Source organism: Paramormyrops kingsleyae, chromosome 22 (assembly GCF_048594095.1).
Source record: "Paramormyrops kingsleyae isolate MSU_618 chromosome 22, PKINGS_0.4, whole genome shotgun sequence".
Classification (NCBI taxonomy): domain Eukaryota; kingdom Metazoa; phylum Chordata; class Actinopteri; order Osteoglossiformes; family Mormyridae; genus Paramormyrops; species Paramormyrops kingsleyae.
Window position 1 is genome coordinate 19,127,944 of NC_132818.1, and position 12,859 is coordinate 19,140,802.

General features: G+C 49.8%; 1 protein-coding gene across 5 annotated transcripts; it reads left to right on the forward strand.

Annotated features, from left to right (window-relative positions):
• Nucleotides 1-39: 39 nt before the first annotated feature.
• stard3 (StAR related lipid transfer domain containing 3) lies at nt 40-12,179 on the forward strand. Of its 5 annotated transcripts, XM_072704997.1 has the most exons (17): nt 40-225; nt 361-429; nt 1,425-1,469; nt 1,681-1,901; nt 2,226-2,303; nt 2,715-2,792; nt 3,518-3,571; nt 8,210-8,327; nt 8,627-8,728; nt 9,003-9,058; nt 9,239-9,331; nt 9,818-9,883; nt 10,401-10,496; nt 10,586-10,665; nt 10,777-10,881; nt 10,984-11,077; nt 11,252-12,179. In XM_072704997.1, the coding sequence occupies exons 4-17, from the start codon at nt 1,704-1,706 to the stop codon at nt 11,357-11,359; spliced, it is 1,326 nt and encodes a 441-aa protein (XP_072561098.1). In that variant the 5' UTR covers nt 40-225; nt 361-429; nt 1,425-1,469; nt 1,681-1,703; the 3' UTR covers nt 11,360-12,179. The 5 variants fall into 5 exon arrangements, with proteins under 5 accessions (XP_072561098.1, XP_023691291.1, XP_072561095.1 ...); XM_023835523.2 differs by lacking the exon at nt 1,425-1,469; XM_072704994.1 differs by lacking the exons at nt 40-225; nt 361-429; nt 1,425-1,469 and adding an exon at nt 462-831.
• Nucleotides 12,180-12,859: the final 680 nt, after the last annotated feature.

Here is a 12,859-nt window from a genome sequence, read left to right on the forward strand (position 1 = left end):
GATTATCAGGACTGTGGCAGTCATGAAGAGCGTGAGCGCCCCCTAACGTTGCCCTTATAATTGCAACCCCAAACGGCCCCGTTCGGGAACGGCAGGCGTTACTCCTATGCTGCTACAGTCCCAGAAGCTGCGGAAATGTAGCGGAACCGGCCGGGCTGTAATGCACACATGTCTGCGCACTGGACGTTTTCTTTAAGCTTTAAAGAGTCGTCTCTCCAGCTGATGGTGAGTGTTTAGACCCGGGAATTGGCGTGCATGTATGCGCACTGCATTCGGTGACGTAAACAGGAAGTTCTTCAATATAGACACTTTTCACTCACTTGAAATATTTTTAATTTACATACCCCTGCTGTCCGTCAGAGGCTAGTGACCAGCTTCCTTCCAGCCCCCCGGAAGACTCGGCGTCCCGAAGTCATCATGCCGGATCAGGTGAGCCGCAGTTCTCCACAGGAGCCGGATGATTAATTTCGGATAATTTAATATGAGAATGACAGCGTCTCGGTTTACTTGCCTCCTGTGATGCACTGGCGCCCAGTAAGAACGTCGTACCGCTGTCTGCTGCGTTAATTTAACCGGCGAACAGACGGTGCTTTTTGTATGCAGAAACGAAACTATGCGATCGCAAGCGAAATGTAAAATAGATGTGGAAATAAATGATTGACCAGTGCATTGCGGGTAGTTTGCTGAGGAAAGACCCTGCTTTCGGTTTTACATTTTCACGAAGCTTGCGGCAGGTCCGGGGCCCCGGTGGCGGTCTGGGCTTTGCGGGGCGCAGTATCCCAGCCTGGGACGTCAGCCAGCCTTCGGTCTGCAGCGTACGGCGGGCTCACGGTAACTTTTACAGTCCAGACAATGTGCTGAACAGGCTGTAGATTTGAGTATGGACGGTTTGGTCATGTCCCTACCTATATAGCGGGAGGACCGTGCGCGTTTAGGGGGGCGGGGGTTTCAGGGATGATTTGGTCCCTACAAATGCTGAAACCAAACCTACGCCCCAGTGTGGTGGTATTTCCAATGTACTTGCGTGCAGAGGGATATTAATATAACAATCAGCCCATAGTACGTCGTTATCCAAGTGTACTAATCGCTGATATTTCTGTTACGTGAATTACAAACCTCACGATATGCTGATGTGGACTTTTAAAACCTGGGTTCTTGCGCAGTCCGGTACAATGTTCAGAGTGCTTTTTTGTTTGTTTGGGTCTGTGTGTATATGTGTGTGTTTGTGTGTTTGTGCGCGTGCTTTCAGCGGATTCAACCGGCAGTTCTCTGTGGATAACAGCTTGTATGCCTATAATTACATCACTGTGGATTTGTTCCTGTTATATAGTGACATATCTTTTTTACTTATCTTTTTTTTTTAACTTGTTCTGTTTTGATTAATCCCACGTGATGACCTCCTCATTGTTTGTTCTGTTTTTTAGTTTGACCTACTCCATTCCCACCCTGATGACCTCACTCACTGTCCTGTGAGTCTCACTCACTTCTTCCTTTTATCTTTTCTAACACTCTTCTCCCTCCCTGTTCCTATCCATCTGTCCATCCGTCTGCCTGCCGTTTCCATTTATCACTATTTCTGGTCATCATTCATCTATCCATCATCCTTCATTACACGTTTGTCTCTTCATTAATCCATCCGTTCCTGTTCCCGCTTTTATCTGTCCTCCTCTCGTCCTGCAGGCGGTGCCGTGGTTAGAGGAGTGATGAAGAGCGGTTTGGAGCACAGCGAGTGGAAGAGCAGCTCGCTCTTTGCCTCCAGAACCCGGGCGTCTGGGCTCCTGCCGCACCGTTCCCAAGGCGACGGCGGACGGGCCACCATCTCCGCCGTACGCCGCACCTTCTGCCTCTTCGTCACCTTTGACCTACTGTTCATCTCGCTGCTGTGGATCATCGAGCTGAACGTGAGTGTGGATTTCCCTTCCCGCCAGGTCTGCTGTCCTCGTCCCCTGAGTGACAGGACCTGCCAATCGACCCTTGCACGCACATCCCATTTCGTTTTTTGCATGATGCTGCCGGATTTGGGGTCCTACCCAAACCACATGCTTAAGCTAATTTCTGACTGTGGGAGGGGCTAACATCAGACCTGCTTGTCTTGAGGAACAGAGTGTGTTTCACCTTGTTCTCGAGAAGCCCGAGGCCTCTCCCTCACCAAAACCGACCTGTCCGTCTTCTGGCATTCTCCGAGTTCTCTGCGTTGTCCGACCTAGTCCTCCTTTCCTTGCCAGACCACAGACTCTCTCTTGAAGAGCTTGCAGAATGAGGTTGTCCATTACGACTTCAGGACCTCGTTCTTCGACGTCTTTGTGAGTGGAAATGTTCTCGATGTGGTTAGCAGGGTGTTAAAAATGCTTCCTGTATGTGACCCGTTCACAGATACTGTGTGATGCTACGTCAGGATTTATTTAATAGTTTCTGTTTAAACTCCTACTACTCTGACCACTGGTCTCCAGTCAAGAGTCCCGATAATTCTTTCTGTTGCGAACTCAGCAGCAATTTGAAAAGTCTAATTAAAAATCCTCTTGCATATGTTCCAATAAAAAGCGTGGTGTTTCTCTGCGTTCACCAGAAGCACCAGCTGTACAGGTCATCGTATTCTCACCATGTGCTATTTTTCAGTCGGGTGATTTTTCTAACATCTGTTCCGATGACCTTTTGATTGAGGGGGGAGGAAACTTAAGTCTCCATGTGTTTTTTTTTCCCCCTGTTTCTCTAAGCTCCTGGCAGCGTTTAGGTTCCTGTTTCTGCAGCTAGGCTATGCCGCCCTGCGACTCAGGCATTGGTGGGTGATCGCGGTAAGGACACAGTCAAAGCAAGCGCATTGGCTAGCCGGGGTTTGACTGACAACCCTTTCACCCAATCCTGGACCTTTTTATTGGGAAGAAAATTAAGAGGCCGCAGCAAAATTTTCAGTTTCTCTCATTTCTCAATTCATGGGTGTGTGCCTGAGTAAAATATACATTTTTTTTTTGCAAACTGCAGCCTGGCTCTTCCCTGCTTCTCACTGAAGGGCTTCTTCCTTGTTTTGTGGGTCTTCAGTCCTGCTTCTAGGAGCCTGATATGAACTGTCCTAGCAGTGCACTTCACACCTGCACTTAATGCTTCCCATTCCTTCTGAAGGTCACTTGAGGTCACCCTCACCTTCTGCCCTCTGCCTGGCTGGTTTTTGGTTATTGCCAGAGTCTCCTGCTTCACCTTGTTCTTGCGTACTGCTGCCGTAGAAACTTTGAACTTGGAGCCAACATACAGCCACTTAGTATAGCCTTCTGCTAGCAGAACCAACATTAAACCAGGATTTGAAAATGCAGATTTTTTTTAAATATAGCGTCATCTCTTAATTTTTTTTCCTGAGCTGTAGTTTCAGGGGTTATTGGGCTTTCAGGCTGAACAAAAGTGATTTTATGGACTGATTAGCAGATGGAGGGAAGGAGCGTCTGCTGACTGACATTATTAGTTAATTACTAATTCTGCTGTTCGCATTATTAATACTGTCATGATCCCCCTTTTTCCTCGTCCGCAGATCACTACTCTAGTGACCACCGCCTTCCTGATCGCCAAAGTCAGCACCTCCACTGTGAGTTTCGTCCTCTGAGTGTCTGTGTGTGTGGGTCATGTATCTATTACATCATGGGGACCCAATGTCCTCACAATGTGACAAAACCTGTTGTTTTGGCCGCCTTTTTGGTCCTCACAAGGGGAAACTCAATTTTATAAAAATCTGTGACTGCAATCAAAAAATGAAAAAATGCCCAAAGTCTTCTATTTAGTTTGATCATTTGCGGTTAAGGTTAGGGCTGGGTAGGGGTTAAGGTTGTCATTGTGATTAGGGTTTTGCCACTAGAAATCAATAGAGAATCCCCACAAGGATGCGAATAGACGTGTGTGTGTGTGTGTTTAGTGAGTGAGTGAATGATTCTTTTGGCCATCCATTTCCATTTCTGGTGGTGGCATGATGGTATGCCTCTAAGTTAACTGGATCAACATGCCGACATCAGAATGGTGTTCTGGAAGGAAAGACCACTGCATGTGATCCTAACTGTTGCTGTGACTTTCAGTTTCGTGATCATTTTGGGTTTTTTTTTCTTTCTCGAAAAGGAAGCAAGAGGGCAAGAGAAGTACAGTTTATGGTTTATTGGTGACGCAAACAGAAGCGGCCTTTTGTTTTCCCGAAATGTTTTTTCCCCTCAGTACTTTCTCTGGAATATGAAATTCTAATCGGGCATCTCAGTGGGCGGCACTGTCACCTCACATCTAAACGGGCATCTCAGTGGCCGGCACTGTCACCTCACATCTAAACGGGCATCTCAGTGGCCGGCACTGTCACCTCACATCTAAAGGGACATCTCAGTGGGCGGCACTGTCACCTCACATCTAATCGGGCATCTCAGTGGGCGGCACTGTCACCTCACATCTAATCGGGCATCTCAGTGGGCGGCACTGTCACCTCACATCTAATCGGGCATCTCAGTGGGCGGCACTGTCACCTCACATCTAAACGGGCATCTCAGTGGGCGGCACTGTCACCTCACATCTAAACGGGCATCTCAGTGGGCGGCACTGTCACCTCACATCTAAACGGGCATCTCAGTGGGCGGCACTGTCACCTCACATCTAATCGGGCATCTCAGTGGGCGGCACTGTCACCTCACATCTAAACGGGCATCTCAGTGGGCGGCACTGTCACCTCACATCTAAACGGGCATCTCAGTGGGCGGCACTGTCACCTCACATCTAATCGGGCATCTCAGTGGGCGGCACTGTCACCTCACATCTAATCGGGCATCTCAGTGGCCGGCACTGTCACCTCACATCTAAACGGGCATCTCAGTGGCCGGCACTGTCACCTCACATCTAAACGGGCATCTCAGTGGCCGGCACTGTCACCTCACATCTAAACAGGCATCTCAGTGGCCGGCACTGTCACCTCACATCTAATCGGGCATCTCAGTGGGCGGCACTGTCACCTCACATCTAATCGGGCATCTCAGTGGCCGGCACTGTCACCTCACATCTAATCGGGCATCTCAGTGGCCGGCACTGTCACCTCACATCTAATCGGGCATCTCAGTGGGCGGCACTGTCACCTCACATCTAATCGGGCATCTCAGTGGGCGGCACTGTCACCTCACATCTAAACGGGCATCTCAGTGGGCGGCACTGTCACCTCACATCTAATCGGGCATCTCAGTGGGCGGCACTGTCACCTCACATCTAATCGGGCATCTCAGTGGGCGGCACTGTCACCTCACATCTAAACGGGCATCTCAGTGGCCGGCACTGTCACCTCACATCTAATCGGGCATCTCAGTGGGCGGCACTGTCACCTCACATCTAAACGGGCATCTCAGTGGCCGGCACTGTCACCTCACATCTAATCGGGCATCTCAGTGGGCGGCACTGTCACCTCACATCTAAACGGGCATCTCAGTGGGCGGCACTGTCACCTCACATCTAATCGGGCATCTCAGTGGGCGGCACTGTCACCTCACATCTAATCGGGCATCTCAGTGGGCGGCACTGTCACCTCACATCTAAACGGGCATCTCAGTGGGCGGCACTGTCACCTCACATCTAAACGGGCATCTCAGTGGCCGGCACTGTCACCTCACATCTAAACGGGCATCTCAGTGGGCGGCACTGTCACCTCACATCTAAACGGGCATCTCAGTGGCCGGCACTGTCACCTCACATCTAAACGGGCATCTCAGTGGGTGGCACTGTCACCTCACATCTAATCGGGCATCTCAGTGGGCGGCACTGTCACCTCACATCTAAACGGGCATCTCAGTGGCCGGCACTGTCACCTCACAACTAAACGGGCATCTCAGTGGCCGGCACTGTCACCTCACATCTAATCGGGCATCTCAGTGGGCGGCACTGTCACCTCACATCTAATCGGGCATCTCAGTGGGCGGCACTGTCACCTCACATCTAATCGGGCATCTCAGTGGGCGGCACTGTCACCTCACATCTAAACGGGCATCTCAGTGGCCGGCACTGTCACCTCACATCTAATCGGGCATCTCAGTGGGCGGCACTGTCACCTCACATCTAAACGGGCATCTCAGTGGCCGGCACTGTCACCTCACATCTAATCGGGCATCTCAGTGGGCGGCACTGTCACCTCACATCTAAACGGGCATCTCAGTGGGCGGCACTGTCACCTCACATCTAAACGGGCATCTCAGTGGCCGGCACTGTCACCTCACATCTAATCGGGCATCTCAGTGGCCGGCACTGTCACCTCACATCTAAACGGGCATCTCAGTGGCCGGCACTGTCACCTCACATCTAAACGGGCATCTCAGTGGGCGGCACTGTCACCTCACATCTAAACGGGCATCTCAGTGGCCGGCACTGTCACCTCACATCTAAACGGGCATCTCAGTGGGCGGCACTGTCACCTCACATCTAAACGGGCATCTCAGTGGGCGGCACTGTCACCTCACATCTAAACGGGCATCTCAGTGGGCGGCACTGTCACCTCACATCTAATCGGGCATCTCAGTGGGCGGCACTGTCACCTCACATCTAATCGGGCATCTCAGTGGGCGGCACTGTCACCTCACATCTAATCGGGCATCTCAGTGGGCGGCACTGTCACCTCACATCTAATCGGGCATCTCAGTGGGCGGCACTGTCACCTCACATCTAAACGGGCATCTCAGTGGCCGGCACTGTCACCTCACATCTAATCGGGCATCTCAGTGGGCGGCACTGTCACCTCACATCTAAACGGGCATCTCAGTGGCCGGCACTGTCACCTCACATCTAATCGGGCATCTCAGTGGCCGGCACTGTCACCTCACATCTAAACGGGCATCTCAGTGGGCGGCACTGTCACCTCACATCTAAACGGGCATCTCAGTGGGCGGCACTGTCACCTCACATCTAAACGGGCATCTCAGTGGGCGGCACTGTCACCTCACATCTAAACGGGCATCTCAGTGGCCGGCACTGTCACCTCACATCTAATCGGGCATCTCAGTGGGCGGCACTGCCAGCTTTCCCCACATACCCTATTTGTTCCCCTTGTGTTTCTCAGCCCAGTCCTTGAGGACCCCAGACAGTCCACATTTTTGCTCCCTCCCAGCTTCCAAGACCCCTGTAGCAGGTATCTTTGTTCCTGATTGCTTGGCTCAGGTGCGCTGGGAAGGAGTGAGGAAACAATGTGGACTGTCTCTGGGTGTTTACACGGATTGGGTTGGTTGAATAACACTGACCTAGATCAGCAGTTCCCAGTCCCATCCTTGGGCACGTCTGTTTTTGCTCCCTCCATAGCTGCCTGCCAAACAGTCCAAAATGTTATTTATTTATCTATTTATAAGCAAAAATGCGAACTGTCTGTGGGTCCCCATGGACTGGATTGGGCAACATTGCCCTAGAGCAGGGGTGTCAAACTCCAGTCCTGGGGGGCCGAAGTCCTGTGTAGCTTAGTTCTTTCCTATTCTACCACAAATGATTCAGCTCAAGAGCTGCGTGGTAATTAGCACAAGGAGGTGAATCAGGTGTGTTAAATGAGGGTGAACCAAAAACTGTGCAGGGCTCTTGACACCCCTGCGTTTGACACACCTGCCCTAGAGTAATGGGTGAAATTGTTTTTAACACGCTCTTACCTCCTAGACGAGGGGGAATGTAAATGAGCAGGGTGACCGGTCAGCAAAGGCCTGCAGTGCTCATTTCACATTTTATATTTATTTTACAAATGGTTTTCTCCAAAGTATAGATAGCATTTTCAGCCTTTTGCAGTAAATATCTTTGAATTCTATGAGAATCTGATATCATTCCGTATAAAAGAGCTTCCTGATGCAGTGCAGATTGCAGCCAGGACGCCTAGATGAATTTATGTGTGACGTTCATGAATCCGGTCTCGAGTGGGCCATCCTAATGCCTGATTAGTAAAATAATGATTGCGGACACTGCCATTGAATTACAGTTCAGGTTTGCTGATTCTCTACGTTTACAAATGCAAGCGTAAGTTTGCAGAATGGTCAATTAGACCATGCGGTTCCTGCAGAGCTGCGTGTTGAATTGGCGTAAAGGTCTTAACTGCCTCTGCCTGTTTTATTGATTTTTACTGTGGACACGGGCCTTAAATAAGGAAGAATGTGTTTTGTAAAGGGCGATACTGCGGTTTATCCTGAGCAATAGAGCCCCACACATACGGGCCACAGTGAGTCCCGCAACTCAGTGCCACTTCCCTGGACCGTAGCTGCTGTTCCACAACGCCTTCGGCTACCTGCTGCCCATCACATCCTTCGTGGTGACCTGGCTGGAGACGTGGTTCCTGGACTTCAAGGTTCTGCCTCAGGAGGCCGAGGAAGAAAGAGGTTTGTGGGGCTGGGGGGGGGGGGAAATCAGGAGGTCATCCCAGGAAAATCCCAGCCGGGTCTGCCGTAGATCTTTGTATAATAATCATAATAATTAATTGATACTTTATTGATCCCCCATGTGGAAATTGTACGTTTCGAGCAACAAAGCAAAGGATTGCGCTGGGGAGCGTATAACGGCAAGATGCATGTCACTGGTACGATTGCGAGAAGGTAGAGGCGTTGAGGAGCACGGGGGTGGAGAGGATGGTTACGTGGGAACATCAGCAGGCTCTCCTAATGAGCCGTCTTCTCTACAGCGTACCTGCCAGACCTGAGCACGTCATACGAGCACGTCCCTGTGCTGCACCCTCGCAGCATATCCGAAGGCCAGTTCTACTCCCCTCCCGAATCACCGGCAGGTACAGTTATATACGCGGCATCGACGGGCATGCTTGTAGATGTGTATGCTAAACTCTACGACATTTCTTAATCAAGGGGATGTTTCGCTCAGATTCCTGAGATCAAACTCTTGATTTTTGATAAGACACTGAAAAAAACCAAGAGATCATTCATTGTAGGGGAACGTTTTATCACAAGGAAGGCTTCCTGTGGGGGTCACAGGGTGGCTGTGTGATGTAATCCATGGGGCTTTTTTCTGCTAATGACCGTCCCCACCACACATGTCCCACACAGGTTCTGATGAGGAGCAAGACGAGGAGGGACTGGGCCGGCGGGCAGTAACGGTGCAGGTAAGACCCTCATAGCGGGCGGCCATGATGTAGTTGGCGCAGAGCATGCTAAGGGAACCGGCAGGTGGGCAATAAGTCGGAGTGAGAAACCAGGGCAGCGATCAATAGTGGTGGCTGTGCTTTGGGATTGTCGTGCAAACGCCTGTCACTCATTGCGGAACGCTGTGTGTCTCTTGCCAGGACAAAGAGTTTGTGCGGCTGGGCAGGGAGGCCATGGCGGTGGTGGAGCGGATTCTGGCTCAGGAAGACAGCTGGAAGTTTGAGAAGAGCAATGTAAGTGATGGACACGGAAGCTGTGTACGTCTGCGAGCATGTGGCTGTGGTAGTGTGCATGTGTGGAGGCCTATGTGCGCAGTAGTGTGTGCATGTGCGCAGGCGTATGCGCGCAGTAGTGTGCGCATGTGTGCAGGCGTATGCGCGCAGTAGTGTGTGCATGTGTGCAGGCGTATGCGCCCAGTAGTGTGTGCATGTGTGCAGGCCTATGCGCGCAGTAGTGTGTGCATGTGTGCAGGCGTATGCGCGCAGTAGTGTGTGCATGCAAAACCTGTCAAGTAATGACCCCACAAAGACAGTTTTGCCAGAGTGGGTAGGGAACCATTAATTGCATTGAAGGCAGAATCAATCCTCACAATGGCAGAATCGCTGTCCTGTTAAAGTCGGGTCTCTCAAGTAGGATTTAGATGGTGTGTCTTCGTATTTGGGCATGGTGGTTGGGTGAATCGCACCAGATGTGCAAGGTCACTGGTCTTATTTTGCCAGCAGGTTCAGGGTGACGCTGTATACTCGATGGAGATCCCATTCTATGGCAAGACATTCATCATCAAGGTAGGCGGCGCCCTCTTCTCTGATTGGCTGTCCCCAGTGTTCTGTTTGCCACGCCCCCTATAGGGTGACTGCTGAGCTGGGAGGGGATTGGCCGCCCATTCCCTGTTACATGTGGCCTGTTTATTTTCACCACACCTCATGTTTTTATTGTGAGGATCTCAGTCTGCAAAGGGAGTTTTATATACCCTTGCTAGAGTAGGGATTACTAACCCTGATTTGCAGAAATCAGTGTGATAAATGGTACTACGACGGTGATTATCAATTCAGTAGGTTAGGCGTGCAGCAGAAATTACCAGGACAACAAGCCCCATTTAAAAATGAGCTGCAATTCGTAGTACCTAAAACTTGGAAGTAAGTCTCAAGAAACCTTGTTTAAACCAATAAACCCACTTTGTATGCCTGCAAGCACAGGCGTTTACCTGACACGGGAGCCAATTATGTTCCATTTTGTAATTGATATAGTTCGTAAACAAAGGGCATGCGGTCTTCAGAATCTGGTGCTCATACATGTCCTCAGGCTTTACTGCAGTGTCCGGCTGAGCTGGTATACCAGGAAGTCATCCTGCAGCCTGAGAAGATGGTGCAGTGGAACAAAACCATCTTGGCCTGTCAGGTGACCTTCCCTCAGTCTCCTTCATCACCTTCCTCATCCTGTCAGTCTGCTGAATTCTGTCTTGATGCCACCCCCCCCCCCCACCTCAGATCCTGCAGCGTGTAGATGACAACACCATGGTGTCCTACGACGTCTCTGCAGGTGCAGCGGGGGGTGTTGTGGCCCCAAGGTACCGATAGTCGCCACGGTTACTTACCCGATCGTTGAGGACTCAGTCGGACCACATTTTTGCTCTCTCCGAGTCCCAGTCAGACTGGCCCCCTCCCTCCTGCTCTCGCAGGGACTTCGTGAACGTTCGGCGGGTGGAGCGAAGGCACGACTGCTACCTGTCTGCTGGGATGGCCGCTGTCCACGGCGCTCGGCCCCTCCAGGACTGTTATGTCAGGTTGGCGTGAAACGTCACAGTGGAATATACAAAGTATTATTAGTATCTCAGGAATCTGTGTTTAAAAGTACTGTTTCTCTGTCTGCCCCCCCCCCCCCGCAGGGGTGAGAATGGGCCAGGAGGCTTTGTGTTACTGAAGTGCAGCACCAATCCGTCCCTATGCACCTTTATCTGGATTCTCAACACAGACCTAAAGGTGAGGGATCCTCAGTTTACTGCCAAATCTCTTCTTTGCGAGTGTCTGTGCGTTTGGGACCACAGGGGTAGCTACTTAATAACTTCCTTTCCCCGTCTCTCAGCTTTCGTTCTTGTTTTTGCCGTTGTATTTCATCGGAGCCGCTTATTAATCTTGACGTTCGCCACTTCCTAGGGCCGACTGCCCCGCTACCTCATCCACCAGAGCCTCGCCGCCACCATGTTCGAGTTCATGAGCCACTTGCGACAGAGAATTTGCGAGCTGCAGGCCACACACTGCTAAATACCACCCACTGTTACTGTGCCTACAGCCCCCCCCCTCTGGCTGGGAGGTGGCACTGCAGTTAGTGACTGGATTTATTTTTTTTTGCTAACAAAATAGGGTGGTGGACCTTGAACTTCTATCATCCCTCAGATTTTATTGACCACTCAACCCTCTTAACCAGCATGGAGGACATACTAGCACAAGGGAATCGAACCCAAGGATCATTTATACTGGTATTGTTTTGCTTATTCTGTAAAATGCTGGGAGAATTGAATTTTTAACATGACGACTGCCAAAATGCTCCACAGTGGAAATAATGGGACAGTGTTTGTAAAGTTACCTCTATTTTTATCATTTTAATATTGGGCAGCTAAACTCGCAAACTGCGCAAGGTAAACACACATTTGCCCACACACACGTTTTTGCTTTCGTTTTGCCTGCTCACAATGCAACATCTGTTGTACCTCTTTTTGGTCAGTAGAGGGAGCAAGCACACACGAGTGAGAAAAGCCTTTGTCTGTCTGTCATATAGAACAGTAATGGGACCTAGGCCTTGTTAAATTCATGTCTTCTATGTTTTGTCAGGAAATTGTCACTTTTAATGAAGATGAGGGTATTGCCAAAGTTTTCTTGGTGCTGTAGTAGAAATGTATTAGTGTTTGTACATTTTTACTTTTCAGATTTAGACCAATTATTATTATTTTTTTTACTTAATTCAGTAACAACTAACACGTAATCCTGAATAATAATGTGACTTTTTCACAATGTTTTTTTAGTCAGTCTTCCTTGTTACTAAGGGACCTGAACCAAAAAGGTTTGTAATAAAAAGTAAAACAAATGACTGTGTGTTACTGTGTGGATTTGACAGCTGGTCTAACAGTTGTCCAGTAGATCCAAGCTGCTATGATACCAGCCAATCAAAATCAGCCTTGAGGGGCCGGGATCACATTACAGCCATGGACTGACTGCCATTTGATGAGTGTCAGCCCTGTGGAGAAATCGGCATATGGCTGCCTTGGCAGCAGTTACACTGTAGATACTGGCTGTCCTCACAGTCAGCTGCATCTCCTGGCCCTCGCGTCTCTGCTCTTTGGTCTCGTTGCTCCTCTAATGCACGGCCCTTGTGACGGTGACTCTCCGTCACTCCCCCTGGGATGGGTGCTTGTCCTGCGTTCGATTATCTCTCTCCGAGTCGGAACTCGGGTAAAAACGTCATGGAAAAATGTCACTTTCCGTCAGAAACGCGCCTCCTTTGTGACGTTGGTGTCGGACAGAATTTTGTTGTCCGAGATTCCCCTGTGACGTCATTTGAATGTGGCAGCTTACACAGTCAACAGTAATTCTATTTTATAAATATTTTAAAATGTTTATTTTGTTACATTTATAACTATTAATACATTTAATTGCACATGGTCGATTTAGAGAATACCATATCATGTCCGTAAAGTTTCCTAACATGCGATATCAGATTTTTACCAGACTTGTTAGTGTCTATTGTTTGTTTGTAGTTTGTTTGCC

Bases quoted from the DNA above. Each gene is read 5' to 3' on its own strand.
- stard3 (XM_072704994.1), top strand. From the start codon at position 654: ATGATTGACCAGTGCATTGCGGGTAGTTTGCTGAGGAAAGACCCTGCT. The intron at 10,497-10,585 runs GTGACCTTCCCT...CCCCCACCTCAG, and splicing joins AAACCATCTTGGCCTGTCAG to ATCCTGCAGCGTGTAGATGA. The intron at 11,078-11,251 runs GTGAGGGATCCT...GCCACTTCCTAG, and splicing joins TTCTCAACACAGACCTAAAG to GGCCGACTGCCCCGCTACCT.